The 12,894-nt window shown below is 32.4% G+C and overlaps 1 protein-coding gene across 3 annotated transcripts; it reads left to right on the top strand.

Annotated features, from left to right (window-relative positions):
- Nucleotides 1-6,320: 6,320 nt before the first annotated feature.
- On the top strand, nucleotides 6,321-10,621 carry LOC139843770 (protein EMSY-LIKE 3-like). Of its 3 annotated transcripts, none has more exons than XM_071833917.1 (10): nucleotides 6,321-6,611; nucleotides 7,201-7,412; nucleotides 7,492-7,601; nucleotides 7,698-7,950; nucleotides 8,019-8,240; nucleotides 8,687-8,755; nucleotides 8,882-9,124; nucleotides 9,292-9,360; nucleotides 9,448-9,511; nucleotides 10,220-10,621. In XM_071833917.1, exons 1-10 carry the CDS (start codon nucleotides 6,584-6,586, stop codon nucleotides 10,261-10,263), a joined length of 1,314 nt encoding a protein of 437 aa, XP_071690018.1. In that variant the 5' UTR covers nucleotides 6,321-6,583; the 3' UTR covers nucleotides 10,264-10,621. The 3 variants fall into 3 exon arrangements, with proteins under 3 accessions (XP_071690018.1, XP_071690020.1, XP_071690021.1); XM_071833919.1 differs by having other exon boundaries at nucleotides 10,195-10,621; XM_071833920.1 differs by having other exon boundaries at nucleotides 10,188-10,621.
- The last annotated feature ends 2,273 nt before the right edge of the window (nucleotides 10,622-12,894 follow it).

Raw genomic sequence — 12,894 nt, 5'->3', positions numbered from 1 at the left:
AAAAATCAAGTTCATGAATTTTAGACTTGAAAAAGTCCACTTTAATTCTCAAAATCATGCTTAGGCTCAAAGTTTGGATCATTTAACTACCTAAACATGTTACACTACTTAATTTAGCAACAATTCATGACAAAAATCGGCCATAACCTGTTTATATCAAAAAGCCCCAAATTTGCTCAAAAACACAAACCCTAGATTACTCAAAATTTGAAGTTTAAGGCTTCTAATCATGTTAAATAGCATCAATCTAGGTTATACAAGCATAATACATAAGCAATTTAAGCATAATTACACTAAAAAGCATCAAAATCGAATTGGGGAAAAAATTGCTCAAGAACACTAATTTTCGGATTAAATGGTGTTTAGGTGTAGAAATTTACCCTTTTTCTTGAGTAATTCCTTGATAGCATCCTTCTCAACATGATTTTAATAAAAGATTTGATGAAAAACGGCCCAAAATTACGAATTTGAGATGTGTTTGTGTGTGTATTTCGCAGTATTTTGTGGGTGTGGATTGTGGACTGATCTGTTCGTTCAGCTTTTATTTTTTTCTGGATTTTGCAAGCTCCGCGACTTGCGGTGTTTGACTCTTCAAACTCCGCGAGTCGCGGCCCCTTTTTTTATATTGTTTTTCTAAAATGATATATAAATATATTTATACAAAAATAAATTAAAAATATAGCGTTTCGCCGAGTCCCCGGCAGCGGCGCCAAAAACTTGATGTTAAAGCGAAGGGGTATATGAAATAGTATTATATTTTTACTACGAAATACGTTACAAATTACACAAGTTTTAATTATTTATTTACAAATGAGATATACCTAAACCTTGCTACAACACTATAGGCAGTGTACCTAATCGTAGAGTAGTATAGTTTTTAGTAAGTCCGGTTCGTTCCACAGGGAGCGGGCTTATTGCACACTATATTTTTAAACAACTATATTTGTACAAAAATATATAAATAAATATATATATATATATATATATATATATATATATATATATATAATATATAAAAGGGGGTTTTTACCATTTAATGACCGGTTTGTCGATTTATATTTTAAGCGAAGCGTATAGTAAATGACGATATTTAAATAACAATATAAAATAAATAACAACAATTAAAATGACAATAAATAAAAGTACGAGGAAAAATGAAATAAAATATATTATGCTTATTTAAGCTTCCGTAACCATGATGTTTGACGTGTTGATTTTAGTTTTATGCCCATGGGTTAATTGTCCTTTGTCCTGGATTATTTAATATGTCCGTCTGATTTTTGTCCATAACAGTCCATCAGTCATAAATATAAAGTGCGAGTGTCCTCGTCAAATTATCCTTATACCCGAAGTTAAATATTCCAACTAATTGGGGACTTAAACTGTAACAAGATTTTAATACTTTGTTTAATAATTACACCAGGTTATCGACTGCGTGTAACCCAAGGTTTTAATACTCTGTTATCAATTATGCCAAATGTCCTTGTACATAATTTCACCCCTGTTTTAATAATTCTAGTGGCTATTAATCCATTCCCGTGTCCGGTTAAATGAACGATTATTCGTACATATAAATATCCCGCCCATCGTGTCCGATCGAGTGTATATGGTTATTTATAGGGACGTCCAATTGTAAATCTTTATATTAAAATTAACAAACTATCATTTAGTTAAACAAATATAAAGCCCATTAATAGCCCATAGTCTAATTTCCACAAGTGTCGTTCTTTTGTCCAAACCCCAATTATGGTACAAAGCCCAATTACTCAATTTTAATATTTTTAGCCCAACATCATGATTACTTCATTTTAAATAAGCATAATAATAACTTAGCTACGAGACATTAAATTAAAAAGGTTGAACATAACTTACAATGATTAAAAATAGCGTAGCGTTACACGGACAGAATTTCGACTTACACCCTTACAACATTCGCTAACATACCCTTTTTATTAGGATTTAAAATTAAAATTAAAATTAAAATATAAATTATATATATATATTTACGTATAGATAGATGGATGGATATATATATTGATAATTAAAATGATCAGAATTCGTTTGCTTTTATAGGGAATTGAGTTCAGAGGGTCTCCGCGACTCGCGTAATTTTTGCACTGCAAACTCCGCAACTCGCGGAGTTTGCTTTTACAGCTCACACAAGTTTGGAGCCTTTCTTGCCGACGGTTTATAATATATTATATAATATATAAATAATTATAAGAATTATTTAAATATTATATTATATTTATGTGCATAGTTGACTTTTAATTTTTAGTCCGTTGCGTCGAGCGTTGAGAGTTGACTCTGGTCCCGGTTTCCGATTTTCGAACGTCCTTGCGAATAATTTAATATCTTGTACTTTGCGTTTTGAATCTTGTACTCTTGTAATTTCGAGACGTTTCTTATCAATAATTGGAACCACTTTGATTGTATTTTGTACTTTTGAGCTTTTTGGACCTTTGCGTCTTCAATTCGTCGAATCTGTCTTTTGTCTTCACCTTTTATTATTTAAACGAATATCACTTGTAAATAGAACAATTGCAACTAAAAGCTTGTCTTTCTTGGGGAATAATGCTATGAAATATATGTTCGTTTTTAGCATTATCATGTATAAATGTTAAGTAATAGTATAAGTAATATTAGGGTTTCATTAACTAACTAGGGTTAATTAATTAAAGTAGTATTTTAATGATTATGGTTTGTAATAAATGTCTAGGGTTTAATTAATGTATTAGGGTTTAGTAAATTAGGGTTTAATAATTAGGGTTAGGTTTAGGGTTTTAATTAATGTAGTATAGTTTAGGTGTAATTAGGGTTTAATATATATATATATATATATATATATATATATATATATATATATATATATATATATGTTTATTTTGTTTCCATAATTAACACAAACAAATCTTTATCTAATCACCTAGGTTTTAAAGATCAAACTTCCTTTTCCCTTTTTTTTTTTCTTTTGGTCGACATGTATATACATACATATTTAATTTAATTTTTTTTCCTTGTATAGATCTAGGTGTGTTCATGTATATATCATATACGTTTATGAATTAACATGAATATGAATTAAACAAAGATCAAAGTTTATGTAAATAAGTTAGGGTTTATGTTATACCTTTGAAGATTCGAAGATGATTAACAAGAAAATATGAACACGATAAAGATTGAAGATCAAAGCCTTTGAAGATTCGAAGAACACCTTGAAGATTCTTGAAGAACACGAAGAACGCGAAGAACAACTTGAAGATCACTTGGAAAACCCTTGAAGGTGGTGGTGGATTTCGATGGTGGTGGTGGTGGTGATATTTTCAGTTTTGGCCGAAAATTAGAGAGAGGGGGAGAGATTTTTGGGAGAGAGATTTGATTGTGATTTGGTACAAAGAAAAGGTTTAGGTTATGTCTCTATTTATAGGAGTGTTAGGAAATTTCTAGAATTAGGGTTAGGGTTAGATTTACTTAGGGAACAAGTTAGCTTGAAGAGGAGGTTAGGGTTGCTTGGTTTGGCCAAAAATTTGGAGGGCAAAAGGGTAATTTTACCCCCTCCAAATCGGCTAGGGTTTAAGGGGATTAGGGTTTAACTTTTTCACTTAAGTCCTTGTACTTTAGATTAGCTTAAATGGTTCCTTATTTATCCAAGTTTAATTATTTTAAGTACACAAGTTTTAAAGTTATTTATTTGTTCACAAAAGTTTATTAACTCATTATTTTTATCTTTTTATTAACTTGTTAATTATTACATAAAGTTAATTAATATAATTCTTAACAATCATTAATTAAAGTATAATTGTTAAGTTTAATTATATCGTTGGGCATTTAATAAGGAAAAGTATAGAATGAAAAAATGAGGGTCGTTATATACATTAAATACACAATTAACACATAAGCAAGTAGGACTACATACTAACTCACAACCCTAGTGCATTAATGACTCAAGGTGCAATTATGACCCATTGGCATTAATGACACCCATCCTAGGTCAAGGCTACTTTAAATCACTAATGGCTAGTGATTAAAGTCTAACTACACCAACTAACACAATTTTGAGCAATAAACATCTCATTATGCTAGTTTGGGTCACAATACACCCCTTTGACCCATTTGACCCATTTCAAAGGCTTTACATGTATTTGGGATCATCCATAACCCTAATATGCCCATTTCAATACCAACTAAGTGAGTTAGGGTTCTAATCAACACTTAAAGCTTACAACACCACTTTGTAACCTAAAAACCCTAGATTATAAATCTTTAAGTTTAGTTACTAGCATCAAACCCAAAATCACCCATTTTTCATGAAAATGAAGTTTACACCCAACCAATAAACAAATCACTAGTCATATCACCAATTAAACATTAAGAGTTGGTATTAATGCTTACCACAACACCAAGAGGTGATTAGTAGATGGATTCAACAAGAACACAACTCGAATTGATGGAAACTAGCTTCTTCTTCTTCTCTAAACCTCAACTTTCTCACTCTATGATTTCAAGCTCTCTCTCTAAATTGAAATGTTTAAGTTGATAAGATTCAGCTCTAGGGGAGCCTTGAGATCAGTTTTGTGCCTTAAAAACTGAACCTATGGTGAAAAGACGATAACACCCTTCAAATACCCTTAAAAAAACGAGTTTAATGTGTTTTCAGCTCCATTTCTCGCGACCACGATACCCACAATCGCGCCCACGATTTCGACTCGTAAAAAGTTGTTGTTCAGACCATAACATCTCGCGACCGCATGGATTAAAAATCGCAACCTCAATATCTATGTTGCGACCACGAGAACCTCAATCGCGACCGCGAAGAGGTTGATTTCGAGTCTGAGTTTTTCTGTTGTAGAGTCGCGATCGCGGGGGGTCCTATTGCGACCGTGATGTGATGTTTTCCAGCCATATTAATTTATATATACACTAAGAGTTAAACACGGCTAATGCTAAGCACAGATAAAATAAAACTCGTACCTCGGAACTTCATAAGTTGTCCAAGTCAATGCGTTTAAGAAAAACGGGGTGTTACAATACCATCTTATAAAAACTTGTGTTTTTACATTTAGAAATCAGGAACTAAGAGTGGTCTTTCAGGATTGGTCGTTGTATGTCACCACTCCCACATATCCTACACAGTCGATCAAGGTTGTCATTGCGAAGCTATAGTAAAGGTGCAAGGGGTCTTACCGTCTCGATGTTGGTACTCCGCATCTTCACGGAGAATTCAATTTCACTAGGTCCTTGTTGGAGACAACGGAGCAGTCTTTACACCATTCGTGCAGGTTCGCTACATCCCTTATGGGTGTTTGTGAGGTATCGAGTTCGAGTCTCACATGGAGATTTCATAATGCAATTTACTTTTATGAAGTCATATGGAGGTATCGTTGTCTCAGCTTGTCATATGACAGTTGTTCAGGGTGCTTCCCAAGGGTGACTACACGCAGAGTCTGTTTTATGACAGTTGTTCGGTGAAACATCTTGACACGTGAAACGGATATGACCGGATGGTGGGAACTCTTTTGGTGATCCCGTCAGTGACTCCAATCTCGCTGTTAAAAAAGTATAATATTATATAATTAAATAAATAATAAATATAAGTAATAAATAATAAATATTAATATATTATATCTATATACTTATATAAAAAAGAGATTTATTTAGCTTACTTGTCAACAAAATCATTTTTTAAGGAGCTAATGACAAGTGTAATTTACACTTGTCAAATTTTCAATGACCGTGGTTAAAATCTATTAAATAAATGATTAATAACAATATTAGAAAATAAAGAAATTAATAAAAAAATGAGAGCAATTAACACGGGTAATTCTAAGAGATCGTTGTAACTAACTAATAATTAAAAATATGCTTAATTATAGTAGAACACATTTATCCTTAAAACAACTCACGAGTAAAATATAATTTGTTTAAGAAAAAAAAAAGTAAACAACCCCTTACTCTATAGCAAGTCATATTGATTATTTACCACTTGTGAATTATTAGACCACTTACGATACATATTCATTATTGTGTCGTTATTCATTTATATGTCATTATTGTGAACCAAGATCGCTAGAGAAAAAAAAATTATGTTTTTATGTAACTAATGTTCAAACAGATTTTGAGTAGCCGTGCAACGCACGGGCTCTAAAACTAGTTATATTATATATTAATTAATATTTAATTTAATTTAATATTATTATTAATATTAATATTAATATTAATATTAATATTTAATATTAATATTAATTATTAATTTAATAATATTAATAATAAGAGTAAAATAAAAAAAATAAAAGAACAACCAAAAGTAGGCGGAACTGAAACCCAAGATTCAACCAAAAACACGAAATTAACCTGTAGATCTATTTCAAATCCGCGCTTCGCCAACATCTTGTCATCACTCTTCTCAACTCAAATTCAAACCCTAATTTCACGTTAATCGTTACTACGAAATCATCAAGACAACAACTTTAACCCTAATTCGTACCCGAATTTCCTTAATTTTGATTTTCCCTAAACCCGTATCAAAAATTAGGGTTTTTCTTCGATTGAAATTGATAAAGCCTCTTGATTTTTCAACCTGGCTATGGATTACGAACCTTTTGATAGTAGTGGTGAGCTTTAACTTCGAAAAATCTGTTATTTTTCAAGTATTAGGTTTAAATTTGTAAATATATTTTCTTAAGTTTTTAGTTCGAGGTTAGCTAGGGTTTTATTTGGGTAACTTGTTATTGATCAGTATATAATGCTTTAGTTTGATGTATTACCAGCATTTGCTACTTGAGCTAGGGTTAAGTACTTTTTGGTGCATAATGTCTATAGTGTTTCAATCAAGTATATCTGTATGTACATGTATGCATTTATATTTATCTTATAGCTGCTAGTACTCTGAGTTAAATGTACTTGACTCATGTAAGTTAGAAAGACTATACCTTGGCTATATTAGAGTTTTTTTTTGACCTAGCAAGTCGAAATTTCGTTGAAATAGAGAGGTCTTTCGTAGCTCAGTTATTTAACAATTGAATGAAAACCGAAGCATATGGTCTTTGATAAAGTAAATCATGTGTAAGCTTTCCTTTTTTGGTAAAATCTTTGTTTGAGATGTGTACTTCCTGTTGCCTTCTTTAGTATTACAAAGTTTGTTATACCATTCTACTTACTAAAACAGATTTCGATTGATGTGTTCATTAAAATGTGTTGTAGGAACTGATGATGATCTTCCTCCGTCACATCAAAATAGAATTCCAAGAGGTGGACGCGTTGCAGGAAATGGAAGACCTGCTGTTATGGGCCCTACTCAATATCCCCGAATGTATGGGGAAACTGATATGGAAGCCCAAATTCATCACCTTGAACAAGAAGCATACAGTTCAGTTTTAAGAGCCTTTAAAGCCCAAGCTGATGCCATTACTTGGGTACTTTTTGTCTTTATTCGAATATCTATTCATTGTTAGATGTTGATGAGTTCTCACAAAAATGTGTTATTTTTTTCAGGAAAAGGAAAGTCTAATAACTGAACTCAGAAAAGAACTGAGATTATCAAATGAAGAACACAAAGACCTTTTAGGAAAAGTAAATAAAGACGATGTAATCCGCAGAATAAGGTCCAAGCCAGTTCTACTAATAAAGCTTTCTTATTTTTCTACAGGCTATTATCTGTTATTGGTTTTTGATGAATAATGTTCTGGTAATGCCAACAGGGAATGGAGACAATCTGGTGGGATTCAACCTGGGATACTTGGCACGGGTCAAACGGTTCATGATCCATCTCCCAGTCCATCTGTCTCGGCTTCACGTAAGAAGCAAAAAATGAACCCTTCAGGGGGTTCACAATCTTTTGGTGGGCCACCTGCACCTTTTCATCCACAACCAGCACCTCCAATAAACTTGCCATCTTCATCCGCTGCTAGAAGAGGACCTTTGCCCGGATCCAAGGCCAAAAACAAGAAATCTGTAAGCCGATTTTCTTGATTTTGATATTTTTGTATTGACCATTGACAGTTTGACTTTTATTTTGACAGGGCCCGATGATGGGTGGAGTATCATCAATGAAAATGCAGTATCCTCCGTCTGGTCCAGCTGGAAGAGGTCAAATTGTAAATCGTGTTGCTTCTGGTGCACATATGAATGAGACTGCTGAGTCAGCATCATTCTCTACATTGATTGGGAGAAAAGTGAGAACGAGATGGCCCGATGACAACAACTTCTATGAAGCTGTTATTACAGATTATAATCCCACTGAGGTGATTTGAGTTTGCACATGCTTGTTAGTGGTGGTTGTGTTAACCCATTTACTTATGAATGGCTGATTCGGGTTACGTTTCATCTTTAATGGGTCAAATGTGTAACAAAAAGTAACTTGAAAGGAACCATGCAAAAAGGGTTATACGGTCCAAAGCTGACCAAAGTGTGCTATAGATTCTCTAAATACAATTTGGTTTAAACAGTTAATTTGTTATGAAAAGTTGTAGTTTTGGTGATCATGTGACACTGATTATATATAAAGAAAAATCACTTAATTCTCCGGACTTTGGACAATAAGTATATCGGGCGGACCTGATGTGAACCAAGTTGATCTGTTTTGATCTTTCACATAGGCCACCGGACCCACCTATTTTGCGATGACTAGTGTTTATAAATGATTACCCTGTAAATGCAAACTCAACCCCTTTCTCATGATAATATCCAGGGTCGACATGCGCTAGTTTATGATCAATTTACAACTAATGAAACTTGGGAGTGGGTCAATCTTGCAGAGGTAAGCGTATAAATAGTGTATAATATCACATATTACATTGTTATTATAACATTTTATTGTTATTGTTATTGTTATTTCTAGTATACTAGTAGTATACTAGTATTCTAAATTTTGATATTTATGTAGATTTCCCCCAAGGATATACAATGGGAAGGTGAAGACCCGGGAATACCTCACAAAGGGGGATACGGGAGATCGGGTAATGCAAATAATAGAAGTGGGCCCCATGATGTTGGTCCAGGTGGCGGAAGAGGTCGGGGGATGACAAAAGGTCAAATTAGAAAAGATTTCCCACCGCCACAAAATGGCATCGGAAAGAAGGGTCCAGATGATATTCAATTACTCAACACTGATGCTCTTATAAAGGAGGTAATAATAACAAGCACCTTGATTCATTAAAAATTTGTTTATTTTTAAAGTTGGAATCTTTATGTAACATAAATGTAATTCGGGTGATTATTTTACGTATTCAATTTATCTTCATTATTTTATTTGGGTAAATTTTTGTAGTTCATTCATCTGGCTGATGTATGCAGGTAGAGAGGGTATTCGGGTCTGGTCATCCAGATTCTATAGAAATAGAGAAAGCTAAGAAAGTCCTGAAGGTAAAAGGAAGTTATAGTCTGAAATGACAACTCTTTTGAGTGTTTTGTATTGGTTTAGATCGCTTATTTGTCATTTGATTTATGCAGGAACATGAACAAGCGCTTGCTGACGCTATTGCAAGGCTTGCAGATATCTCTGATGGTGACAGTGGTACAGACTCATTATAATACACTATCTTTTACACCTAAAGCATCATGGTTAACAAGTCCTGCAAACCGTTAGATATTGGTTTCAGTCATTTAAACATCATCATCGTGCAAAATATCATAAGCCGCAAGAATATATGCATTTTTTCGACTGTGCAGTTTTTAAATTACCATGCATGTAATTATTTTTATTACCATGCTCATGAATGAGAGATTTTTTTTACCGTGTTTTCTGTATCTGGTTGAGTTCCAGCCTAAGCTGCATTTCGAAGGCAATATCTCCGTAAATTAACTATTTTAGGATCAGAATCTTGTAAGGCCTTATTCTATGTTTTGATAATTATCTATTTTATAACCAAGTGGTCAAAATTAAATTATTAGGAGCTAATATGTGGAATGATTTTGGAACTTAAAATTCGTTATCTTGCCAATTGTTGATCAAGTAAATATTATTTAATTAAATTTATGTGCAAAGTTAGGCATTGCTCTCTGTGCGATTAAGATTACTGTAATTATCTAGAATTTTTTTTTAAAATATATGATTTGCATTAGCACTTTTCATGCCTGCATAGAGATCAAACCTCAATAGTCCATAATCTTGATACAGATTAATGGATCAGTTTAGCAATTATAGTTCTCTTTACATTGTGTTTGGAATCTTACACTTGTTACATATTTAGGATGCAGATAACTGTGATTATTCCTGTTACAGATGAAGGTGGTCGGTTCATGCGTGGCCAGCCAATGGGAGAATGACAGATGGCTTCACATGAGACTTACGGGCTTCTCGTTAGAACAAAATGGTTTAGGGCTGAATGATCAACTTCTAGGACTCTGGATTGACCTCCTCGATGGAAAAAAACTGTTCATATGTGTTCAGAATGAACAGTCTGAACAGTATGAACGTTGACAATTACTATTTTGACCTTTTGTATGATTTGATCTGGTGTAAGGTTTCAATAGTGTTCCTAGTTGACATTTATAAATAAACTCAGTTTTAGTAGAACAAACTAGCACAAATTAAGTATTACAGTATCATTATGAAATTCAAATGTTAGTAATACGTTTTTATGGATTTCATGTAACCCAGAGATGACAATCAGTTGCTATATAAACAGACAGACTTCAAGATAATTATAAATTAAGATCTTCTAAACACGACTCGACTCCATGACCTCAGGTTAGAGGGGCTCCTCGATTCCTCGATACCGTTAGGGCAAAGGCCCTTGGGTACACTTTGCATGTTTGATTTCTAGTAGACCCATGATGGAATAGTTTTGTGATTTGTGCAATTTAGTCCAATAGTAATTTATCTTCTATACTAGTGAAATGATCCGTGGAATCACGGGATTGTCTAAACGAAACAGTCTAATGATATGTTTTAGGTATTAAGTAAATGTAGATGTTAAAGGTATTTACTTTAATGACCCGTGAAATCACGGATTCCGATTAAGAAACTTCTCGTTTTTACAAACATATTGATGTACTTAATTTAGTCGGGATAAATGAACTAAATTTATTCTCCCACCATTCTTTTTCAATTTTTTATTACAATTATTATTATCTTTGTCATAAAAGTCTACATTACAACTTTTTAATTGAAACATGTATTTCGCATATGTATTGTAATTAATCCCGTAAAGAGAACCTGTATTTGAATAATAATATTATAATAATAAAGTTTGCTTAAAAATGAAGTATTTATATTATTAATAATAATTATTAGTAATAACAAATGCCTCTTGAAATTATTTAAAAAATTAAAATACAATTATTATATAAAGGTTGTACAATATGATTCAAAGTTTGTACATACGTTCATAAGGTGTTTTATAAAAGATTGTACAATTTGTTACAAAGTTTGTACATATGATCATAAGAGTGTATTATCATAAGGTTTTACATAATGTTTCAAATATTATACATATGGTCATGGTCATGAGGTGTTTTATTATAAGAGTGTACATAATGCTTCAAATATTGTACATATGATTATGGAGGTGTTTTGTTATAAGGTTGTACATAATGCTTCATATATTATACAATTAACATGTTAATATTATTATTAAATATAATTAATTATTTTAATAACATCATCATGTGAGTCTTATAATTTTTCGCTTTATTTTTGAAATTTGTTTAAGTTTAAATAATCTTTATTTATACATCATCATTATAGAGATTTATTAAGTACTATAGATAGATTTTTAATAAAATAATTATATTTTAATTCTAAATTAATTAAGATTAATGACATCATCCATATTTTTATAAATAGTAAATTCTTGTAAAATAAAAAATTAAATTGTAAAATAATGACCTTATCATTTTAAAGATTTAATATAAGTTATATATAGTAAAAAAGAGGAAAACATGGTCATATTTGTCCCATCAAGAAGTCCAAACGACAATAAAAACAAGTACATTAAATTTTCATTTACAACCCTTACTTTAGGGTTCAATACATAAACTCTTACTATTTTTAGGGGTACAACACGTAAATTCAAATTTATTTTTAAAAAACAAAAACCAAACCTCACCAAAAACTTTATCGGGCCTTATCTTCCTCCTCGCCCCGAGTTAAATTTTACCGACCATACCATTAAACTCGAAATATTTTTATGAACAAAAAGAAATTAACTACATTCAAAACAGACACTTTTTAAAAAAACGCTAAACACAACGAGAGCCCGTATCTTTCCGCTCGCCGCGAGTTAAATTTTTTCGACAACTGCGTCAGACTCAAAATAATTTTATGAACAAAACGAAAATAAGCACGTTCGAATCGGACACTTTTTAAAAAAACACTAAACACGACAGCCCGTATCTTCCTGCTCGCCGCGAGATAAATTTTTTCGACAGCACCGTTAGACTCGAAATAATTTTATCAACAAAACGAAACTAACTACGTTCGAACCGGATAATTAAAAAAAAAACTAAAGACGACGACACCTACAACGGCGCCTACCAAATTGGTCGTTTTCCCTTCTGTAAATACATAAAGCTACGTTAAATATGAATGCATGCCGAAAGCCCCCGTCGCATCGCGCGGGCCAGATCCGGACTAGTTAGTTTACTAAAGTAAGAGCTAATCAGTTTAAAGATCATCATAGATTTTATATGAGGGAGTTTTAAAACGTTACTAGTATAATTTACAGTTTAGAAAGTACAACAATAACAAAAACCAATACCATATAAGGTCACTCCCTATCGTAACTAAACTATTCATCCTCTTAACCTTCCACATCAGCGCCACATCAACACCAATATCCTATAACTAACTCATAACTAAACACTCCCTATCATGACTAAAACAATACTCCTCTTAATATACAACGTACAAGCAATAAAGCATCAAGTCCAACAATAAAAATCCACTGGGACCCA

This window comes from Rutidosis leptorrhynchoides, chromosome 4 (genome assembly GCF_046630445.1).
Source record: "Rutidosis leptorrhynchoides isolate AG116_Rl617_1_P2 chromosome 4, CSIRO_AGI_Rlap_v1, whole genome shotgun sequence".
In the NCBI taxonomy this organism is placed as follows: domain Eukaryota; kingdom Viridiplantae; phylum Streptophyta; class Magnoliopsida; order Asterales; family Asteraceae; genus Rutidosis; species Rutidosis leptorrhynchoides.
The sequence above is the reverse complement of the archived record's forward strand: the minus strand, read 5'-3'. Positions and strand labels throughout refer to the sequence as shown.